Source organism: Dreissena polymorpha, chromosome 3 (assembly GCF_020536995.1).
Source record: "Dreissena polymorpha isolate Duluth1 chromosome 3, UMN_Dpol_1.0, whole genome shotgun sequence".
Taxonomy (NCBI): Eukaryota; Metazoa; Mollusca; class Bivalvia; order Myida; family Dreissenidae; genus Dreissena; species Dreissena polymorpha.
The window spans coordinates 14,807,143-14,831,660 of record NC_068357.1 but is presented as its reverse complement, the minus strand read 5'-3'; the positions used below and the strand labels follow the sequence as shown (position 1 = coordinate 14,831,660).

Below are 24,518 nucleotides of genomic sequence, written 5' to 3'. Positions count from 1 at the left end.
GAGATATTGTAAAGAAATAAGGATTTCGTAAATTTACTCTATGACACATAGTTAAACAGAAATGTTTATTTGTTGTGTGACTAAAAACACATGTACACATTTCTTTATACCACTATCTGTAAAAAATATTCTTGTCATATTGGATTTCTTGTAATAAATTGGTTTCAATATAAACATAAAATATGACTGTTATTATTGCATGCTTTCATTAAATTATTACTATTAAATATGTGTTTAAAATATTAATTCTTTAGATGTATCAAGTGACAAACATATAAAGGGTGCACATGTTTTTAAAGTCATAAGCCCTGTTACTATTAAATATGTGTTTAACATATTTATTCTTTAAAATTATCATATGACGAATATATAAAGGGTGCACATATTTTTAAATCCATAAGCCCTGTTCACCAATCAGGATTGAAATTAACTATTTAAAAGAAGAAGGATACACAGTAACTATTGTCTAACTTAATTATAAGTGAGTAAGAAAACAATCAAAACGTCAAAGAGCTTGTGGCATTTTAGTTTTCTCATTGATCAACGGTTTTCAGCTGCAAACAACCTCAGACGTCTCATTGATCAAACGTGTCAAGCTCCAAACAGTCCATGAATGAAAAAAACTTCTTCATGGGTCAAACGTTTTCAGCTTAGACTGAGATTTTTCGTAGTCGTAGGACCAGGGCTTTATTCAGCTGTCTTTACCACACTAAATTCGTAGCAAGTGGAGCTGGTGTAGGTCTCCCCAGGTCGCAGTATCACGGGCGGAAAATTGGGCTGAAAATATAAGAAAACATTCCCAGCCTTTCAATGTGATGATAACTTCATTCTGCATTTAATATTCTGCATTAGTAACGTTCCGTATTCACATATCCTCTTTGTGGCACGATTAGCTAAGTTTTTTTTATTTAATGTATAAATAATACGGTCCATCAAGTATTTGGCAGTTTAATGCATTTATCCGGCATTTTACATTCAATTATTCAGTGCCATCTAGTAATAATTTTGCATGTAGTGCAGCACGAGCTTATTATGCTCTACATACACTTTACAACACCAGTGCGCTTGTAACAAAGATGCACACGTACATAAAGATGCAGCCGTCTTTGTGGTAAAAACTGGACAACGGACCATAGAATAGATTCCGTTTGTACTATTGGTAGACAAACCGCGTTACCAAAGTGATGCTTTATGCAAGTTGTTTACGTTTGATCTTTACTTGTGACCTTTAACAGTGACCTACAAGGACACGGTTACTGCTTCACAATTCCTTTCACTTCTGCCAAAGTAAACTGATAATTATTACATGCTGGAAAAGGTTATCACGCGGTAAATGTGTAAGAGATTGATTTCCTTTTTTGACCTTGAACCGTGACAATGCCCTGGACCTAGGGATCTGGTTTTCGACCCGAAATCTCACCATGCGTTGCACTCTTACCACGTAATTTGAAAATCCAGTAATGCTAGACACAAGTATGCCAAATGTAAATTAGCTGGTACATGAATTGACTTTTGACCTTCAAAATGATATGATATTGACATGAACCTATAAGCCATGTAAATATGAACGAAAATCACTTGAGTGTAAGCTTAACCCAGCTGCGGATAAACCCAGATGATCACCAATCAACCTGTCCGCACGGGCGTTCGCATTAAAGGACAATTTTGAACGGTCCTTTACTAATTTAAACAGTTAACTTAAAAACAATAATTGCCCTTTAGAACTTTGAAAATAAACGACATTTTATCATTTTATTTCGAAATATTTAAGAACGGAAACTGTCCTTGATAAAATTTTATGAAAAAAGTCAAACGTTATGCATAATAATAGAAGGGAAACCAGAATAGTATCCTTCTTACCATTAGAGTGAATAGAAATTCGTGTGAAACATAATTAAATGCTTGGGTACACATACATTCTTAAATAATATTTTCTTGCATCAACAATTAATTGTAGAGAAAGATTTGCCGGAAATCCTAGATAACTAAGTTGAACACGAACGCGAACCATAAAAAATGAGCCTCGTTCTAGAAAATCTGGGTTTAATGCATGTAGGTCAAGTGTCATTCCAGATTAATGACATTAATGAACTGCACAGGCTAGTCAGGGACGCCTTTTAACGCATAAAGCGGAGTTTCGCTAAGCAGAGACTTTCGATGAAAAATTCCATAAAAGCGGAAAGTGTCGTCTGCGGACGGCATTTGCTAATCTGGGACGACTCTTTACGCTCGTGCATTAAGTTCAGTTTTCCAATAACGCGATCCAAATGATGAATGATTCTGTACTACGATATCATAAACAAACTGACATCGTCCATGTGATGTGGACTGTTCGGATAATGCTGCGATTCCAGACAGAGCGATGCAAATTTCCGGTACTTGTTGCCTCCCTTGCCCGTGATATCAGGCATGTGGCCCCCAGAGTATACTTGCACCCCCGGCTCCGTACTGTACATGTTAAGGCATCGTCCGGAACCCGGATGGTACAACCTGAAAACGCTCGAGATCTGAAAAGGCTTGACAACTATAAACGCTAACATGAGTATTTCAAAGTTTATAAAGTCCGTCCGCTTCATAGACTGCATACATTGAGGACATTGAGTTTTCTCAGCACGTTTTCTTAATTAACTTATCCAACTCACGAACTGACTTGTATCTGCATTATCAAGCTGTTTGATATGTTACATAAATGCATGCAATCTTGATATGGTATTTTTGTGTGTTGGAAAACCTGCGCGAGTACGAGAATGAAGACTCGCCAGTTCGGTATAGCGCCCTCATATCAAACTCAAATGCTCTTGAACAAGTTCGGTATAGTGCCCACATATCAAACTCACATGCTCTTGAACAGGTTCGGTATAGTGACCACATATAAATCTTACATGCTCTTGAACAAGTTCGGTATAGTGCCCACATATCAAACTCACATGCTCTTGAACAAGTTCGGTATGGTGACCACACATCAAACTCACATGCTCTTGAACAAGTTCGGTATGGTGACCACACATCAAACTCACATGCTCTTGAACAAGTTCGGTATAGTGACCACATATCAAACTCAAATGCTCTTGAACAAGTTCGGTATAGTGCCCACACATCAAACTCACATGCTCTTGAACAAGTTTGGTATAGTGCCCACACATCAAACTTAAATGCTCTTGAACAAGTTCGGTACAGTGCCCACACATCAAACTTACATGCTATTGAACAAGTTCGGTATGGTGACCACACATCAAACTCACATGCTGTTGAACAAGTTCGGTATGGTGACCACACATCAAACTCACATGCTCTTGAACAAGTTCAGTATGGTGGCCACATATCAAACTCACATGCTCTTGAACAAGTTCGGTATAGTGCCCACACATCAAACTCACATGCTCTTGAACAAGTTCGGTATGGTGACCACACATCAAACTCACATGCTCTTGAACAAGTTCGGTAAGTGCCAACATATCAAACTTACATGCTCTTGAACAAGTTCGGTATAGTGCCCACATATCAAACTTACATGCTTTTGAACAAGTTCGGTATAGTGCCCACATATCAAACTCACATACTCTTTAACAAGTTCGGTATATTGCCCACATATCAAACTCACATGCTCTTGAACAAGTTCGGTATAGTGCCCACATATCAAACTTACATGCTCTTGGACAGTTTCGGTATAGTGCCCACATATCAAACTTACATACTCTTGAACAATTTCGGTATAGTGCCCACATATCAAACTCACATACTCTTGAACAAGTTCGGTATAGTGCCCACATATTAAACTTACATGCTCTTGAACAAGTTCTATATAGTGCCCACATATCAAACTCAAATGCTCGTCAACGAGTTCGGTAAGTGCCAACATATCAAACTCACATGCTCGTCAACAAGTACTGATTGTTAGCAAATTAGCATACACATATGGGCTCCAAACTGTATGGGATGTGTCCTGAGCACAAAACATTTACCATAATATTTCGGACCGTTTACGGGTAAAATAATATGTGGTAGATCGTATGAGACTCATATGTATCCCAGCACGGACACAACATGGGTTTTACTTGCGCTGATATACAACACGAGCCCACTAACGGACGACCTAGACTTCGCTTTATATTTATTACATGACGATCGATATAAAGAAGTTTTGTTATAATCACCTTTCGCGGTTCAAAGTTCGTTATACTTGTAGCATCAGCGTCGAAACAATTATATATTAAAAGTAAAACTGGTTAACATAATTGCGTTCAAAATTAATTATGAAGGTAAAAACAACAACAATAAACTGTGCATCGGAACAAACATGTATGTACAAACAAAACACAAACGTGTACTGCATATATTTGCGTTAAGTTACTGTAAACTAAGGTATAAGTATATGCATTCTAACCTTGCGACATGTTTCCATGCACCGGATCTTCCCAGACAGAAGTTGTGGTCAAATCCAAATCCTCCCGGTACGGTGTCTAGTCGGTCGCCTAGCAACGTGGGCGTCCTCAGATCCATGGCGGTTCCCTCAACCGGTTCAAGAGTTCCTACAATCATAAACATTTGAGCCTACATCTGGAAAAAAAACGAGGTTTAATGCATGTGCGTTTTATTGTCGTCCCAGATATGCCTATGCTGACTACACTGATATGTACACATGCTAATCAGTGGAGACACTTTTATGGTATTTTTCCTTTCCACGAAGTCTCTTTCTTTAAAAAACATCCAGTTAATGTGGAAAGTGTCGTCCATAATTCGTCTTTGCTATTGAACATAATAAACATACTAGTTTATGTTATTAATAACATTTAAAAACAGCGTTTGTATAACTTCACCATACCCAAAGGGATAAATTCCTTATCGATTGGAAGGTAATGAGGAGCATTAACTGTCAGCACGTGGTCGCCAATGGATCCTGCGGCCTACAATAAATATAACTCATATGTGATGGGTGTTCAGGACAAGTTTCATTGGTCTACTGTTCCTTTTTTCCATATGAGCCTCGCTCTGGGAAAACGGGGCTTAATGCATGTGCGTTAAGTGAGTTTCGTATCAGATTAACGTGTGCAGTCTGCAAAGGCTAATCTTGGTCGACACATTCAGCCTTAACGGAATTGTCGCCAAGAAGAGACGTCCTTTAAACGAAATAACAACAGGCGATAAGTGTCGTCCCTGATTTACCTTTAGGCATGGCATTAAGTCCCATATTCCCAAAGCGAGGCTCAAATTTTGTACTTTTTATTCTGTCGTCTGTAATTACTCATTTGAGTCGTGTTCTGAGAAAACTGGGCATAATGCATGTGCGTAAAGTGTCGTCCCAGATTAGCCTGTACAGTCCGCACAGGTTTATCAGGAACGACGTTTTCGACCTACATTGGATTTTTGCTAAGAAGAGGCTTCATTTAAACGAAAAATGTCATACAATCGGAAAGTGTCGACCCTGATTAGCCTGTGCGGATTGCACAGGCTAATCTGGGACGACACTTTAAACACATGCATTATGCCCAATTTTCTCAGAACACGACACATTTAATGGTGTATATATTTCCGATGTTTGTGAAAAATATATTGTTCGCATCTGACTGTTATATGCCTATTCTAAGAAAACAGTAATTGTTTATAGTTTAAGGATTGAACAGCACAAAGCATGTCTACACTTAAAATATAGGCGAATGTCTGTTAGAGCCAATGCTCTCTGCCCGGTAGTAGCAAACCTTAAAGTAACTCGCCGGCTGTGCAGGCTTATAATAATATGTGCTGCTCATCAGTATCTTAGGGTTGGAAATGAAGCCTTAAAAGCTTGAATCTATTAAAAAATGTCTTTAATTCACTCTTATAAGGGGCTAGAGACAGGCACAGATGCATATTCAGTGTTAAACATCAAATTTTGGAACCGTTTGTTAACCTAAACAAATTGCAACTCCACCCACATGGCCATTGAGGTTGAAGTAGCTATGGTTGGTCATGTTGACAATGGTCGGCTTGTCCGTTGTGGCAAAGTACGTGATGTTGAGCTTGTTGTCCGGTGTCAGCTGGTAGGTCACGTAGCAGTCCAGGTTGCCCGGGTAACCCTCCTCGCTGTCAGGGCTCATATAGTGGAGCACGAGCTTGTCGTGCTCCACCGTCGCCTCCCAGATTTGCTGCAATGAAAAACGCTTGGTTTAAATTTGAACATGTATAGGAAAAATGGATCTTATTAAAATTGCTAATACTCAGATCAGACGAGAGCTTTTTCGGAAATTATTACAAACCGTACAAACAGCGAACATTTATGGCAACACTGGATAAACCTGGTTAGGGATAGTAAAAATAAATTACAAATACTTCTGAAAATAATTTCAATACTAAGAACTGTATAAATACTTTGTCAAAACCACGGTTCCCTCCGTGTAAACCGTTTTTGCCGAAGTTATTTGCAGCTAGGCTATATTCAACACCGTCTAGATGAAATTGTGCCCCTCCAATTCTGTTACCATAGCGACCAATGATTGCTCCAAAATAACGGCTTTTTAGAGTATAGTCTAAAAAATAATGTAACACAAATATGCACGTATTCTATATCATCTGCGACATACATGTTAGTTATTCGTTTTGCACGAAACCTACAATAATCGGCATATAATTAACACACATGTATACACGCCCATTTCAGAGATAATTATAATATATTTAAGCTCTCCTAGCATATTAACTTGCATGTGGATGTTCGGGATTAGATTTATGTTTGTTATAAAAATTAGTTGCCTGTGTACAGTAATGATTTTGACATGTTATTTTCTGGATAGATAACCCAACGTGAAAAAAGTTATTGTAACCTTCAGCGGATGTTGACATTTTTCAGCGTTGCTCAATTATAATTTTAAACTAGTGAATAAAGTGACTAATGGAGCGAAACAAATACAAATAATATGAAGAACAGCACTGGCGTCGAGTCATTTAACCTGTGAGTTAGCGATCGCGTGAATTTATGAAATACAGACTTGATTTTGCTCTCGCCGTGGTTTCTAGTGGGTGGGGAGCACTATTGAAAAGTACCGCCAGTAGAAGGGTCATGACCCCAAAAACGTCACGCATGACTGAGCAGAAGATTGGTATAGTCATGCACTATTTATTAATCCCGACAGCCGTTGGCATATAACAATGACTAATAACGATATCAGCCAAGCGTACCAATCAGTACACCGTGAATCAGACCAAACAGTGCAAATAAATATCGCGGATCAATACGAAAGCATGTCACTCACGGGGGATAACCTGTGCTTCACGACACTGAATTCTGTGCAAAGTTACCCGTCCTCACCAGATATTTAATGCGGACAAACAAGACAATCTAGTCAAAACGTTGAAGAAAGTTCTCAATCACTCACATCGCAGATCCTTGAATCATCCTTTCAAGTTGACGACGTCATCTTTGATCGCCTTAACAATGAACTCTTTGGCTTGGTGAAAGACGCATACATATCTAAACTACTAGACATGTCAGACAACAACGACAGCAGTCTGCCAAGACTTATCTCGACGAGCGCTTATGTGAAAACTGCGCGACCGGAAGTCTTAAGGAACGCTGCGGAGCTAACCGCTCGAAAAAGTACGCCGAAGACTGCTACCTACTTCAGCAGTTCCTAGATGGAACTGTTACTAACGTCGACGATCTATACCGTTCCCAGCACGCAATGATAGCCAATTCACAACCAACACCAGCTCGGAACCAAACTCAAGATCGGAACATGATCGACCTTAAAGAGACTGTTGCGTTTCTGGAAGCAGAAGTTACTTTACTGAAAAGCAATATGTGCAAAGTAAACGAGAAAATGGACACTTTACATAATGATCTTCACACAGGAAAGTCAGAATTACAATCATGCTCAAACATCTTTAGCAAGCATCTCGACGCAAGCAATTCGAATAGCGACAACCTGGTTCTGTCAAATGGGATTCTAGCCATATCGCGAACACTAATGAAACTTTAAAAATCACGGATCACTCTTTCGCATAATATGTCTACTCTACAAACAACGGTTCGCGACAACTCTATTTGCATCGAACAGTTTAAGGATGCTGAAACCGCAATTTAAAAAAGTAATAAAATCATGTTAAACGATTTGACGCGAAAGGCTTCAAGACGACATAACGCGCTCTACTGGCGACACTTTAAGTAAGTCAGAACACGAAGCAGTACTAAAATCTGTATATACACGTCTCAAACAATGTGAACATAAAATTACCTCTGACAATTACGGCAAAAGAGTAGAATCGTTACTCGAAAAGTTTACATCGACAATTAGCTCTAAGCTTGATAGAGTGTGTAACAGCTTCCAAGATAGTCTAAGGCTCTCCGGCTTTCAACCAACGTGCGCGTGCTCAACAACATCCGCCCATATGATTGTCGCGGAAACCAGTGCGGCTGATCCGCACGCTCAAAAATCAAGTACACAAGAAGTTACTCCAGCAGACATAAGCATCAACACAAAGGCCATGTCACGCTAAGTCGAAATCCAGCAGACTGTGCGCCCGAAACCATCTCCCAGAGCTATGCATCCCTGCTCAACGGAACAACACAACACCACAGGAGCGCGCCAATCACGCGAAATACTCATCGACACATTACCTCCATCAGAGCATCTGCTTGTAACTAGCAGCCCAGTTCGCAACCAGAGCGTAATCGAGAAGCCCGACTCATACAACCTACAGGACACCTCACAACATGATCTCTATGTTGCCAAGCGACTGGATGGCTTCCAGCAACAAAACCAGCGGTCGTTTCAGCACAGTCGCTAGAAAGCATCACAAATCCTACGTTATAAAGGGCATCGGCCTAGACAGCGATGTTAAAGGCCTAGAAGACTTACTCACAAGTGATATGAGAATTAAAAAAACCTCATATAGATCTGTGAAATTCCTTGTAACATCTCGCGAAGACTGCAAAGTTGCTCAAATTGTAGTGGACACCGAGCAGGCTGAGAAAATTGACGATAGCATCACTTGTCCAGAAGGCATATCATGCCGCCCATGGATTCAGCGCAATGAATACGTGCGTCGCTTCCGACACGAAACAAACCGCAGCTGTTCTTACACGAAATAACATGGATATACGCCTACTTTCATATAATGCTACAGGCATAATGGCAGCCATCCCGTATTTACTGAAAGAATTGAACACCAAACGAATATCTACATGTGGCATCTCAGAACATTGGCTCCTTGACAACAACGCTAACATTTTTAACAGTATTGACAAAAATTATCGTGCAAGTACCATCACATGCGCCAACCCAGCAAACTCCAATGGTCGTTACTTCGGGAAATGTGGCGTCGCAATCATGTGGCATACAGATCTTAATAACCTGGTTGAAATCGTAGACACATACACCGACAGAATTGCAGCCATACGCATATGCTGCGGCTCGATCTCAATTCTCATACTACAAGTCTACCTCCCGGCAGCTAATCACGACACTAGCAGCTTCAAAACCTCAGTGGACCAACTATGGGACATATATACTGTGCACACAAAATCTAATTGCATCCTGATTATGGGCGACTTCAACGCCAGATTTCCCAGATCAGACGTCACCACTCATCTCCGATCCCGTGACATGTACGTTACGGAACTTGCTAAATCTCTCCATTTATATGTTGCTACGGACACAGTGTCATGCACAGGTCCTCCATTTACGTTTTACCCCTACAATGACGCCAACCCCTCGCGCATTGACCATATACTTTTAGACGAGCGCTTATCACATACAGTCAACAGCTGCGGGGTCATACCTGATGTACCACTGAACGTTTCTCGCCATCTCCCAGTTTGTATCAGCCTCTCTATCGATATCCGCCAAGATGAAACATGTTCTTCTCAAGCACAACCAATGGTGACATACCGTTGGTCAAACTCCAATGAAATCAATGAATACAAGAACGCCGTAAGTGAGCACCTGCGCTTGACTCAGTTGGACTACAAAGACGTTAATGAGACGTTCTCCCATATAGTGCGATGCATAAGTTCTGTGTCTGAAAAATGCGTCTCAAAACGAACATATATATATAGGTGTTAATTTCTATCCGATACGCCATAGTAGGCACATGAGGACAACATAAATTCACAATAAAATTAACAACAACGTAGGCAAAGCAAAATGCAAAAAAAATACACACGCACGCCCATACACATACACCCACACTCACACACGCGCACACGAATACACCTACTCCCATACACACATGCCCACACTCACAAGTAAACTAAACATACATAAAACGTACATTGACAACACAATAATCATGAAAACAAGCAGAGAAGCCCATTATGAATGATAAATAATTATAATCGAAAAATGCATTTCAAAATAATAATAATCCAATACTTTCTTAAATGAGTTTAAAAAGAGGCGATCAAGAAATAATTGCCGATCACAAGTAAACAAAACATACACAAAAAGTACATGAACAACACAATAATCATCAAAACAAAACGGAGGAGCCTTTAATAGAGGCGATCAAGATATAATTGCCGATCACTCAGTATGAGTATATTAACGCATCATAATTTTCTGTGTACGTTGGATACATGAAAACGTAAGAAAGAGTAGTATTATGAACACCAGCAAAACATAGGTAAGTTACTTTTCATATGAATATTTTAATAACCGGTAAACAGGGTAAGCAACTTATGTTAACAATTCGTAATGAAATATGTCAAGCTAAACATGTATAGAAGCTTTAATTTAATGTTAAGTTAAACAATTCGTAATGAAATATGTCACGCTATACATGTATAGGAGCTTTAGTTTAATGTTAAGTTAAACAATTCGTAATGAAATATTTCAAGCTATACATGTATAGGAGATTTAATTTAATGAATGGCATTACTTATATAAAGGATTATGGTGTTAATTCTTAACTTTCAAACCAAGAAATGTAAAAGAAGCTAGTTTTCTTAATGTTAGTGCATTTTGTGAATTTATATACAATACATTTTTGCATGTTAGTTCGTAACCCATACTTTTTATCGATATATTTCTTTCTTAAGTCATTTAATAAAGAACATTCTAAAATAAAATGATATTCGTCATCAATTTTTTGACAGTGTGTACATTTTCTTTCGTTATAAGAAGTAGCAATGGGTTTATGCCAGCGACCAGATTCAATTATTAAACGATGAGATGATACTTTGAGTTTAGAAAGAGCAATGCGATGGTTTTCATTTGAGATGCTTGTGAGGTACATTTTTAAATCATTGTTTATGTTAAGATGCCTGTAAAACAAGGCTCGACTAGATTCCGTTAATCGTGAATTTATATTTTGATAAAAACAATCCATAATTCTTTTTTTGATTAATGACAAGAAATCTTCTTTTTGTCCTACCCCTTGGTGTATCCATACTTCTAAAAACCCTAAACTTGACAACAGTTGATGCAACGAACTAACACAATTTTTTTTAGACGGTGTCATTTCAAAGTCATGTTTCATTATGTTATATATAAGTTTAATATACTTATTTTCTTTGCTTCCTATTATTTTAAACCAGTATTTAACTATTTTAAAATATCTACTTACAATAAGCGAATGATGCCCTAACTCACAGTAAACGAAATCATTTTGGGTTGCCCTTTTAACACCTAAGATATTTTCACAAAATTGAGTGTAAAGACTTTCAATATTTTGTGCTTTATGAAAGCCCCAAACTTCGCAACCGTAGTTCAAAATTGGTTTAACGAGTTTATCAAACAATTCTAATTGATGGCTTACTGTTATATTTGTAATGGTACATAAGTATTTTTTCATTTTAAAAATGGCCTTTCTTGCTTGCCCTGCTAAGGTTATTTGCGTCTGGTTAAAAGATCCACCACTCGTGAAAACGACTCCAAGATAAGACATATTACTAACAATTTCAATATTTTCATTAGTATATGTAAAAGTGTATGTTCCTTGCAAGTGGTCCTGCTTTTCGGAACACAATTACCTTCGTTTTGTTAACATTAACTTTAATTGCCATTTTTGACAGTAGCTGCTAAGATTTTCAAATCCACTTTGTAAGGCTTGAGGTGTAACCGCAAATAATACAATGTCATCAGCGTATAAGAGAATAAATATTTGAAACATCAAAAGGTCGACCCCTTCGTAGCCATTTAAGATGAATGTTTCTTCGAAATCGTTTAAAAATAGAGAAAAAAGTAATGGAGATAGACACTCACCTTGTCTTACACCCAAAAGGCGGTTAAAGTCTTTTCCAACTGTGTTATGAATTTTAATTTTGGATTTAATTGGATTTAATTGAATAATACATACTTTGTATAACATTTAGCATTTTACCTCTTACACCAAGACGAATAAACAAACTTGTATTGAACCGTGTTACAATCTTCATTGCGTATTGTGCTGTGAATACTATTGTTATGCAAACATAATCGATGAGACTAGAGCCTCTGCTTCCAATATAAGTACAATTTCCCATACCGTTATCGTTTCCTACCCTGCCATTTAAGATTCGTAAACCCGACTGTATGCAGATATCAATAAGCAAATTTCCATTGTTATTAACACACTTATCTTGTGTAAATCTAGGTAAAAATATATCAATATCATAATCATCGGGTAAAGGTAAATAATCTGAATCAACATCGTTAGTGACAAAATCTGGCATATCAATTGTGCGGCTATTAAAATCACCACAAAGGATTAATTGGGATCTATTTGAGACGCTTTTAATTTTCACAATCGAATCCAGTATTCTATCGAATGGGTTTGTTTCATATAAATTGTATCTCGCACTGGATTCTGGGACAATATAACATAACATAAACCAATAAACAAATCATCTGATATCCCTAATTGATTTTTGTTAATCCTTATCCGCAAAAGATCATCTGAGTCTTGCATATAGATTATATCATCAGTTACTAAATTATTTCTAATATAAATCATAATCCCCCCTGAGCTCCTTTTGCTATTAGTATTCTTTACTCGATGAAGCGCGAAATAGTCAAAGCCGTCAACCTTGTAGTCAATGAATTCTTCAGACCATGTCTCTGTCAGCAAAACTATATCACTTTTATTGAATAATGCTTGTAATTCACTACTTTTCAGTTTATTTAAACGCTTAGTTATCAAAACCTGAACGTTTAGGAGCGAAGCACGTAATTTGACCTTCACCTGCATTCCCTATACAACAGGGTCTAAACTCTCAGCCTGCAAGCTAACATTTGGTGTTTTGATCTCTGTCGGAGTGACACTCGCCGGATCCACGGAGGGAGCGGGTATTTGTGGACGTGGAACGTCACCAGACTTTGTTTTTGAAGCCGACTGCGTCTTCACTGAAATAGCATTGGCAATATTGATAATTGTCGCCGCTAGAGAGCTGTTCGTACTTTTTGTGCGTTGCGAGCGATTAGCCTGGCTTTGCGAGAAGTTTAAAGTAGTACTCAGATTTGCATTTGTGCTAGCCATTCGGTTTGATGCTCTGCGCTCTCGGCTTGTAACGACTGATGAATGAACTCGCTGGCGGGCGCAATCGCTACGTGTTAGTGACATTGGCTTGCGCGCAGTAGAACATACAAACGCTTTTTAAAACCAGTTTGGTCATCCGAACTTAAAAACAAACATCACCAACTACGCCTTGCACGCCTTGCATAGATCAGGAGCGGCAGGCGCACTGATTCACAAGAATATGCGCACTACAAAGCAATGAAGAAAACCTTTGGACGAAACCTTCGCATGGCTAGTCACCGATACGACGAAGATGAAATGGAGAAAATAGACACTTTAGCCGAAATAGATCAAAAAGCTTTCTCGAAAGTTGTCAACTCCAAATGCACAAATAGCAAACAAAATGGTCGTGAACTCGATTTCGAGGGGAAGCGGGAGACAACCATCGATGGGGTGCTCCGAGGTTGGAACTCCCACTTCAAGCGCTTATACTCATTCGAAGAGAAACCCAAGTTCGACCCTTTTCACCAAGAACTCGTTTAAAATTCAGTAACCGAGTACTTCAAAACTCCAGACGTCGATCATGACAACACAGAATTTGCCTACGAAACAAACATAACGGAATTGGATCAAATAATCAAGGAACAACCAAACAACAAAAGCGCATCACTCGGCAACATCACATATGAACACCTGAAATATGGCGGCCCAACCTAAACAGAGTGTCTTGTCAAACTCGATACTGACCTACTGCCAAGTACCTTACAGTTTCAAACATGGTCTTATTGTCACCCTGCATAAAGGAAAGGGGAAGCAACCGACTGACCCCAACAGCTATCGGGCTATATCTCATATCTCAGTGGTCGCAAAAGTTTTTAAAAATCTGCTAATGAAACGCATAGAAAACACCTCAGCATGGTCTCAACTCAATAACTACAATACGGGTTCCAAAAAAACAAAAACTGCAAAATGGTATCAGACATGCTACAAGAGACTCGCGACTACTGCTGCGAACGTGGAAGCAGCATCTACGCGTGTTATCTGGACGCTCAGTCAGCCTTCGACAAAGTCTGGATCAACGGGCTGGTTTACAAACTTCACCAGCTTGGTGTCCGTGGGAAAGTAATCCGAGTTATCTTTGAGTCACTCCAAAATTTCACCAGTCGTGTACTCTCACGTGGATTTGTCTCGGAACCCCTCCCAATTGAACAGGGCACCCGGCAGGGCAGCATATGTGCACCATTCTTTTAGATCGCCTACATAAACGACATGCTAAACAAACTCACGACATGCCCGTACGGCTTAAAGATCGCCGACCATTCTTTATGTTCCCCAACCCAAGCTGACGACGTGGTACTCCTGTCGCTTTTGCGCCACGGCTTAAACGAACTGGTGGAGAAGTGCAGCTCATACGCCAACAAGTGGCGTTTCACAAACAACGCTTCCAAATGTGCCGTTATGACCATGGGCCGAAAACGGTCCAAAGCAGTACTCACTCTCCAGATTGAATATGACTCAACACCAATACCTGAAGCGGTAAATTACAAACATTTATGCATAATCCAGTCGATCAGTGGAAAATACCCTTACGACATTGACGCTGTGAAACAGACAATTAGAGGCAAGTTCCTTTCCCTCTCCCAGAAAGTGTCCGGAAGGTCCGGAGCAAACCCAAACACCGCGATTAAACTGTACAAGACCGCAGTCATTCCCAAAGCGCTGTTTGGCTGTGAGATGTGGAACAGTATCTCGATTGCCGACATGCAGCATCTCGAGGTAGCCCACCACTTTTGTTTGAAACGTGCCCAAGGTCTCCCCCACCTCACGCGCTCAGACATGGTGCTCGGCCTTGCGGGAATGACATCCATCGAAGCGCTTATCGACTTACAAAAGTTAGCGTTCCTCGGCGAGTGCACACACCAGTACATGCACATCGAAGTGGTACACGCACTTTTTGAGTGCCCCTTTACCGACTCGCCGACACGTCTACAAACGTTCCTAGAAACCGTTCAGCCACTAAGCGCACCACTGCACGAACACTTAAAAAACGCAGAAGCTTCAACACTGGTCTTGTACCTCATGGGAATGATCGATGACGTCATATCAGACTTGATGCATACAGAACTCTACCTAGAGTTATTGATTAACTGCGCCAATTTTCTACAATCGGTACTCGCGGCATGTCAACATGGATAGTTACCCCAACATAAAGATATAAGATAAATGCTAACATAAGTTTTATAAAAACAATCTTAATGCATTTTGGTAATAAAACTATTTGTCCAACGCTTGCCTTTCAATGCGTATTGAATGTCGTGCACGACTGAACGAGATTAAAGTCCGCACTTTTCCTTTATTTTGAAAATGAGTATCGCTCTGGAAAAACGGGCTTTAATGTATGTGTGTTAAGTTTCGACCAAGATTAGTCTGTGTAGTCAGCACAGGCTATTCAGGAACGAAACTTTCCGCATCAATTGGATTTTAGTAAAAAGGGGACATCCTTTTAACGAAAACTACCATAAAAGCGGAATATGTCGTGCCTGGTTAGCCTGTGCGAACTGCACAAGCTAATCTGGGGCGACACTTACACGCATTTAGCAAGGGTTACCCAGAAGGAGGCTTAAATATATTTAAGTCCAGAGTTTCCTCTTTACCTTCGTACGTGTCTAAACCCAGCACCACGTCCTCTCTAAGCCCCTCCTTGTCTGGAGCGAAGATGTTCGTGATGATGCCTCCGTACGTGATGATGTGCACTTCGTACTGGTTGTTGTTGCTCAACACGTACCTGCAAAAATGCGGGAATGAAAGGGACGAACCTTTTTAAAGCATCAGAAGAGTATATTTTCCGTCAGTAACTCCGTCAATGTGTCATTCCGCACTTGCTTGGTTCTAATTTTCCGTCAGTAACTCCGTCATTGTGTCATTCCGCACTTGCTTGGTTCTTATTTTCCGTCAGTAACTCCGTTATTGTGTCATTCCGCACTTGCTTGGTTCTTATTTTCCGTCAGTAACTCCGTCATTGTGTCATTCCGCACTTGCTTGGTTCTAATTTTCCGTCAGTAACTCCGTCATACTGTCATTCCGCACTTGCTTGGTTCTAATTTTCCGTCAGTAACTCCGTCATTGTGTCATTCCGCACTTGCTTGGTTCTAATTTTCCGTCAGTAACTCCGTCATTGTGTCATTCCGCACTTGCTTGGTTCTAATTTTCCGTCAGTAACTCCGTCATTGTGTCATTTCGCACTTGCTTGGATCTACTTTTCCGTCATAAACTTCGTCGTTGTGTCATTGCACACTTGCTTGGTTCTAATTTTCCGTCAGTAACTCCGTCATTGTGTCATTCCGCACTTGCTTGGTTCTAATTTTCCGTCAGTAACTCCGTCATTGTGTCATTCCGCACTTGCTTGGTTCTAACTCAACCAATTGTCATTCGATCATCACGAAACTTTCTGAAAATGTTTATCAGCATAAAATGGAGGCCAATCAATAGCCAGTCTTTATTTTGTACTAACAATTTGTCCGCGGCATAAAAAAATAAATAAAATAAAATAGGTATATACTTGAAACTTATTAATGTGACGTGCAATCCACTTGAACTATAATGTTTTATTCCATATATTCAAAGTTATTGTCCTTTTTTTAATTTTGCACTTAATTTGTGTCCTCAGCATATCTCGAAAAACAGGCATCAAGTTGACCATAAACTTATGTATAGCTCATAAATGGGATATGCATTGCTCAAAAACCACAAGTCTTGCTTCCCGAGTTTTAAGATTTATTATAAACATTTAACCTTATATTAATGTGTGTGCCTTTTGTCTGGAGCATACCCCGAGAACTGAAAAGGGTATCACTTTAAAACATAATTAGTTGGTAAATGCTCATTTATCATTTTCTGCACCTTGTTCTCTATGTAATATAACTTTTATGAATATTTTTTAATTGGCTACTTTTATGTTATACATTATTTTGCTGAAACAATAACTCAACGTTAAGTGACGCAACTCAATGTAACCAACTTAGCGATAGTACTGTGACATTTACGTTAATATTAATTTACTTAGCTATATAAGAAGTATGTGATACACATGAGTTTTTCCTCGTTGTCATGTAAAACCATGATTACTTAAAATCTTGCTTCCATATGCTTAGAGTTTTTCAATTCCTTACTCAGAGGCCATTATTTCGGATACTTTAATTCGGATCATTCACGCATAGCACAGCTTTATACTCGGTATTATTGTCGATGTTTAAAGTAAGATTCGTTATTTATATATCTGATATAGTTCTTAAATTCGGTTCTGCTACGGACCTTTGGCCAAGACTATGATACCTGAATACTGAACATGTTTTAGATATCTCATTCCGTTTGAACGTAAACAGTAACAAATGGATATGATTAAGGATAAAAAGATAGTTCAACACGCCACCCTAGCGGTAAGACTGCACTGGAGACAGCGATCTAGGTGCCTCTAGTAGACTTGAAAGTTTCATCGAGATGCCTCAATATTTTATTTATTTTATAATTAAAACACTTGCGCGAAAACTAGCTGTACACGTGTGCCTTCTTTATAGATTTGTTTAAAACCAGTTCAATATTCCGTATTCAAATCAAATAAGGAACTTTGTTATCATGAAGTTTAATTAATTAGAAATGTATTGCAGTAAATATCTTAAATATCTTACCTATAAATACAAAAATGTTAATTTATATGTGGTAAACTTTGGATAAATTTCATTGATGTTATAGTAAAAGAATGCCAATTCTTTATTCGGCTTGATTAAGGAATACGGATCTAGTTCCCTTTTCATTATCATCATCCGCTAAAAAGGAATTTAATTATAAATAAAAACGAACATGTTGAAATGTACTTACTTGCATTTTTATATCACATTTATGTAAAATAATGTAAAAGCGTTAGGTTGTGTTGCCAGTTCCGTTTGTGATTTGTGCAAGCGCGAAAATAACGTGAACCTCTAACGTAATACATAAAGTTAATATATTCGCATTAGTTTGATTTTATTAACTTGAGAATTGAATGCATGATTTTCCTAAAAACCCAGTATCAAATATGTTTATCTTAAATAAGGAAAGTGGAATTGTGACATTGAGGCTTTTGTTTGCTGACGACATGGCTACTATAGGTAAAAATCCAACAGAAATTCAAAACCATTAAGACCATTTGCACACTTACTGCAACAACTGGGGATTGCAGGTTAACATTGTTAAGACCAAAATTATGGTTTTTCGTAAGCGAGGTGGATTACTGACCTCAGTGAAGTGGACCTACAATAGTCAGCCAATAGAAGTTGTTAGTGATTTCAACTTTTAAATAGTTGTTCTAAATTAAACAGGTAGTTTAATCTAAATCAAAAATATTTAGTTGGTAAAGGGCATGAATGTTTTACTTTGTAAATGCCAGGACTCTGATTTGAAGCCTAGTACTCTTTGTCAATTGTTTGATGCATTTGTTGGCTCTATCATCAATTATGGAGCAGACGTTTGAGGATATACTAAATCAAAAGAATTAGAGAGGCTGCATCTAAAATTCTTAAAACGTCTATTAAAAGTTAGACTTAATTCATGTAATAATATGGTGTATGGCAAACTTGGGAGATATCCGCTTTATAAACATAGATATGTACGTATACTGAAATATTGGTTTGAGCTGCAGTCAATCGACAACCTCATTTTAAAATATGTATACAACGAAGCCGTTAGATATTGTGAAAAGGGTTGTAAAAATTGGGTATACAGTGTTAAAAGGACGATTATGGTTTTCCAGATGTATTCGAAAATGTGCATGCTTTTGATATGAAATCATTTTTGTTTGTATTTAAATGTAGAATTGTTGACTCTTTTAAACTTAAATGGTACAATGCTGTGAACGAAAGCTCTATGGTGGATATGTATAGGCAGTTTAAAGCCTCTTTACTATATGAACCATATATAAATATTCTATCTAAATCATTAAGAGCATATGTTAGGAGATAACGTTAATCTGTACATCCTTTGAGAATCCAAACGGGTAGATACGCTAGAAATGTAGAGGAAAGATCTGTAAGATATTGCATGTTCCGTGATTTAAATGACATTGAGGATGAATATCATTTTTTTTGTGTATTCCCTACGTATAATGATTTTAGAAAAAACAAACATAAACAACAAATATTATATCAAACCATCTGTTAATAACTACTTAAATTTGTTAAAAACGGTGGATAAAATGGAACTTATTAATCTGTCACTGTTTGTCAAAAACGCGCTATCTATACAATCAAGACTGATAAATGATATATCATAATATATATTCATCTCCTGTATACATATGATGTATGTTATATATTTCCAACTGCATTTGTAACAAAAAAACACGAGTTTTCTGTTTGTGTTTTTTGTATCTAACTCATTTTTCTTCGTATTTATTTTTTGTATAAAATCACGTGACAATATATATTTTCGAATGTATATATATATAGACGATGTACTTTATATAAGTCTCGAATAAATTATCTTTCTGTCTGTCTGTCTTATTCGAAAAAGGAATAAGGAACAAGAAAAAAGGAACGTACTCATAACCATCGATATGTAACACATACTTATTACTTAGTTGTCACGAGAAAAATGTAATCTTCTGATGTTGTCTGTGTAAATAACATATGCTGGTAAATTGCTAGATATTGATAGAGAAGAGGTTTGGGTGAATATTACACTCCACTAGTGAATATAAAAATTTACCTAACAAACCTGTCTATTTCTTGTCCATCCTTCGTGGTGTCGTAATGTGACCTCTGTATTGGCATTTTTGTCCTTTCGACTTTCTAGTCCGGAATATCAGGGCACGCAGCTGTTTTAATTAAAACAAGAAACATGTTATAATAACACAAATACAGTCATAAATAACCACTCATCCGAGTGTTACTCGTACAACCTTAATATATAAAGTACATAGAGATGATACGATATCTGTTATTAGTTATTAAAATGTAATCGCTTGATGAAACAAATCAGTACACATTATTACATAGGTCAACAGGAGTACACCATAACTAGTGTGAACGAACGATGTTTGCACGACAAACAGTGTAGTGGACCGGTTGCAGTAATCAGTAACAACTTTAGATTAAGACTGTCGGACATAATTATTTCTATGAAACCGTGGTAATGCTGATCAACTTAAAAAATGAGGACGAAATAATTAACTCGTCTTCTGAGAAAACTGGGCTTAATGCATGTGCGTAAAGTGTCGTTCCAGATTAGCCTGTGCAGTCCGCATAGGCTAATCAGGGACGACACTTTCCACCTTAACTGTATTTTCGTGTAGAAGAGACTTCCTTTCAACGAAAAATGCCATAAAAGCGGAAAGTGTCGTCCCCGATTAGCCTGTGCGGACTGCACAGGCTAATCTGGGACGACACTTTACGCACATGCATTATGCCCAGTTTTCTCAGAACGCGACTCATTTATCCGCAAATACGAAAGCACGTTTGAAGTACGTGTTCTTATAGTTACTATGTTGCAGACAACAACAGTGTCTTCTACAACCGCCGGATCATGCGGCGTCTCATCTGGATCTACGGTGTTTGCCAAGGCCATTTTTCGAGACGCTAGGCATAAATGGGTTAACAAAATACAGATGGTAATAACCGTGACTATACGCTCATGGGTGTTGCACATATAACCATAATATACAAATTCAATAGAGCTTGTACGATATATGATGTATATAAGCTACTTACCAAATTGTAAACTCTATATTAAACAATTTAACACAAAATGTTATCTTGATCAACATGAATACGCTACAACTATACAATGAACTTGACTCTTCAATACACACTGTGTAGTGTACTTGACTTCTGCAGTTATCAGTCACAACTTAAGATTAAGTATCTTTGACATATTAGTAATTATTGCTATGAAACCGTTGAAATTCTGATAAACTTGTATATAATTATTTGTGAATAACGATATCACGCTTGAAGTCCGTCTGCTTATGGTATCTATGGTAACTATGTTTCAGACACCATCAGTGTCCCTCCTCTACACTCTACAGCCTTCTTGCCAGTATCATTGAACTTCAAGTAATGCTTATAGATATCCGGAGTCCTTCTTATTTAAACTCGTACGACAAATTTATGTTACGCTGCAATTTTATTTTCTAAGCACCCATTGGTTAAAAAAACAGTAGTTGTATTATTCTCCTTTCAAACTTCCATTATTTATTCTGTTACTGGTACTTCATTTAAAGTTGATACATAACATATTACTTAATCGAGATTTTGGTCTCAAAATTAATTGTTATTTTAGTCAATTTGGCATGACTGATCAAAACCGCAACCTGGGATACAAAAATAAGTTTAAGGTCGGCAGAACAATTAAGGTCGGTAGGGTTAATGGAAACAAACAATTGTTTTATGATTGCACGGACAGGTCTCTTATACAGAATGCCTCAGCGAACTTCAAGTACCATAGAAATTATCCTCGCTCTGGGAGAAAGGGGCTTAATGCATGTGCGTAAAATGTCGTCCCAAATGAGCCTATGCAGTCTGCACAATCTAATCAAGGACGATCCTTTCTGTTTTCAAGAAAACTTTGTTTGAAAGAAGTCACTTCTTTAAGAAAATCCAGTTGAGGCGGAAAGTGTCGTCCCTTCTAAGCCTGTGCTTAGAGGGACGACAATTGACGCACATGCATTAAACTCGGTTTTCCAAAAGCAATGCTAAAACATAAAATAATAAACATTGGATTGAGTCGATAAAGAGTTTATTTATGCACGGGTAATGTCTTTAAACTAACGTTGTCAATTGTGCATAGTTTTAGTCCGTAGTGAAATTATTATTTTTTCGACATTTTAAAGACCTCCAAGTATAAACCCTTCAATGGTTTGAAGTTTCGAAAAACGTTTAACCGATGGATGCATGAACTTTCAGCGTCCTGAATAGGATGAAAAGCAATAGCAATATTGCATACAACTGAGTTTCTAGTGTGATTGATATCGTGGGTCCAAATACACGTAACCAGAACCGCTATACGTGGAATACGTGTACAAAGCATAGAAAGTATATTGAGTACAAATATTGAATTTACACATGGAAGTATTTGGATTGGAAATGTGTATCTTTAACAAGCCTTCTTATTACACTAGCTGGTATTTTGGGGTTATGATGACCAGGCTTTGTGGAAAGCCAACATCCAGCAACATAATCACAGAAACCATTTTTTCTAGCTACTACAAAAAAAACATGAACTAAAAGAGTTCATTAGCGGAGTTTTATAAGCGTGTATTAATTTGTATTAATATAAATTTGCAATTCATGTTACGGTTTATATGACGTATTAATTACGTAAGGTCCTCTTCGGATACATTTCGATAATGGTATTGCGAGTTTGAATAACGGCGATTTCCATATCTTCGATATAAATGTGACTTCCAACAACATTTATTTTTAAATAGTGTTCTGTTTCATCCCTCATGCCAATTTTGGCCAAACTCCTAACGTCAGCACAAACGGTTACGCATGGAAAGGTCGCCTACAGCTTACATAAGGTCAACAAGAAGTATCTTTAAACAAGAAATATCTTTAAAAAGATATACGGCGTTGATTGTGGTTGGAGTTTATGGAAGGTAAAGATTTAAATGAATGAGATCAAGAATAGCTAATATCTTTTTCTGTGCAGTTTTTAGCTGCATCAAACGGCTTATTTTACATTATTACATATTGCTGGTCATAAACATATAGATACAAAACAGAAAACCAAAGTCAACCGGCCACACGCGAAGTCTCCGTACATATTTTAAATATGTATACGCGCGTTCTTCGAACAAACCTGTTTGAGTGGTTTATCGGGTATTACTACGTGTATTTGATTCGATTATTAACAGTATCGAGAATCATCGCGCTCATACTTGATACATTAGTCATATGATGCAATAATACATTAGAAAATATGATGGAATAATTCTTGTTAATTAATTAAAAATAATATTTATCATGTTATTGTTGCAAACACATAAAGAATCTATTATTGACATGCCATAAAATAATATCGCTGGATATCTTCATTGACCATCTTTCTGGTAAAGAAAATTCCAGTTCACCTAGTTCGCTATAGCGTCTTTTTATATAACTATAATGTTACTGACCGCGAACTCCGATCAGCACATATGGACCTGTATATAAACTCTGACATTCAAACACACTAACCGCGAACTGACCCCTTATACCTCGCGGGTTGCATTAAAGTGAGGCATCGCTTCCACTGCTTTTACATATAACATGTTGACAGAAATATGGAAGTCAGTACTAAATATGAGAACATGGCCCTTAAGTACACAACGTTCTTGCGCTGGAAATCCTCTGAAAATAAAAGGTGCACGCACAAACTGTATTGATGTCGAGATTGAGTGTAAAACTGTTATATCTATTAAGCCCTTTAATTAGAGATAAAACTGTTTAATGCTGAACACGCAGTAAAACAGTGTTACAAAGACGCGGACATGTTTCCAATGTTCTAGTGGTATTATCAAATCAGCCAATGCAGTCAATGAAGTGTATTCATCTGTACTTGGCCGCGGGAAGTTTTATTTGAATTCTATTGGACGCTAACAAAGGTCAGGCTAAGGTGAAAAGCTGGCGTATACAGCTAACGCCGAAAAAAGATATACGGCGTTGATAGTTCAATGAATGAGATCAAGGATAGCGAATGTATTTTTCTTTGCAGTTCTTAGCTGCATCACACGCAGTACGGGATGTTACGCGGAGTTTTCGCGGCTTATTTTACATTATTACATATTGCTGGTCATAAACCTACAGATACAAAATAGAAAACCAAAAGAAGAACGGAAGTGAAATTAAAACATACGAATCACACGGACACACGCGAAGTATCCGTATTTATAGGCGCGTTCTCGAACAAATCTGTTTTAGTGGTTTGTCGGGCATTGCTATTTGATTCGATTATTAACAGTATCGAGAATCATCGCGCTCATGCTTAATACATTAGTCAGTATGGCGGAATAATTATTGTTAAATTAATAAAATATAATATGTCATTGTATTGTTGAAAACACATTAAGAATCTACTATTGACATTCCATAATTGTATTG

The 24,518-nt window shown here is 37.8% G+C and overlaps 2 protein-coding genes across 9 annotated transcripts in view; one reads left to right on the top strand and one right to left on the bottom strand.

The window, feature by feature from the left end:
* Positions 1-24,518, top strand: part of LOC127873084 (uncharacterized) — a 344,149-nt gene that overhangs the window by 108,633 nt on the left and 210,998 nt on the right. The gene's annotated exons all lie outside the window — the stretch shown is intronic.
* The window catches only part of LOC127873077 (galactose mutarotase-like), a 320,608-nt gene continuing 296,401 nt past the window's right edge, over positions 312-24,518 (bottom strand). The window contains exons 1-9 of one of the 5 annotated variants that reach the window (XM_052416669.1): positions 21,147-21,287; positions 20,146-20,254; positions 16,062-16,192; positions 6,346-6,503; positions 5,913-6,122; positions 4,823-4,904; positions 4,385-4,529; positions 2,310-2,490; positions 312-777 (exon numbers count right to left, since the gene is read on the bottom strand). In XM_052416669.1, coding sequence (XP_052272629.1) covers positions 688-777; positions 2,310-2,490; positions 4,385-4,529; positions 4,823-4,904; positions 5,913-6,122; positions 6,346-6,503; positions 16,062-16,192; positions 20,146-20,210 — 1,062 coding nt within the window. In that variant the 5' untranslated portion in view covers positions 20,211-20,254; positions 21,147-21,287 and the 3' untranslated portion in view covers positions 312-687. Of the gene's footprint in view, positions 778-2,309; positions 2,491-4,384; positions 4,530-4,822; positions 4,905-5,912; positions 6,123-6,345; positions 6,504-9,459; positions 13,296-16,061; positions 16,193-20,145; positions 20,365-21,146; positions 21,288-24,518 lie in introns of those variants that run through there. The other 4 variants (XM_052416674.1, XM_052416673.1, XM_052416675.1 and 1 more) reach the window with 4 other exon arrangements.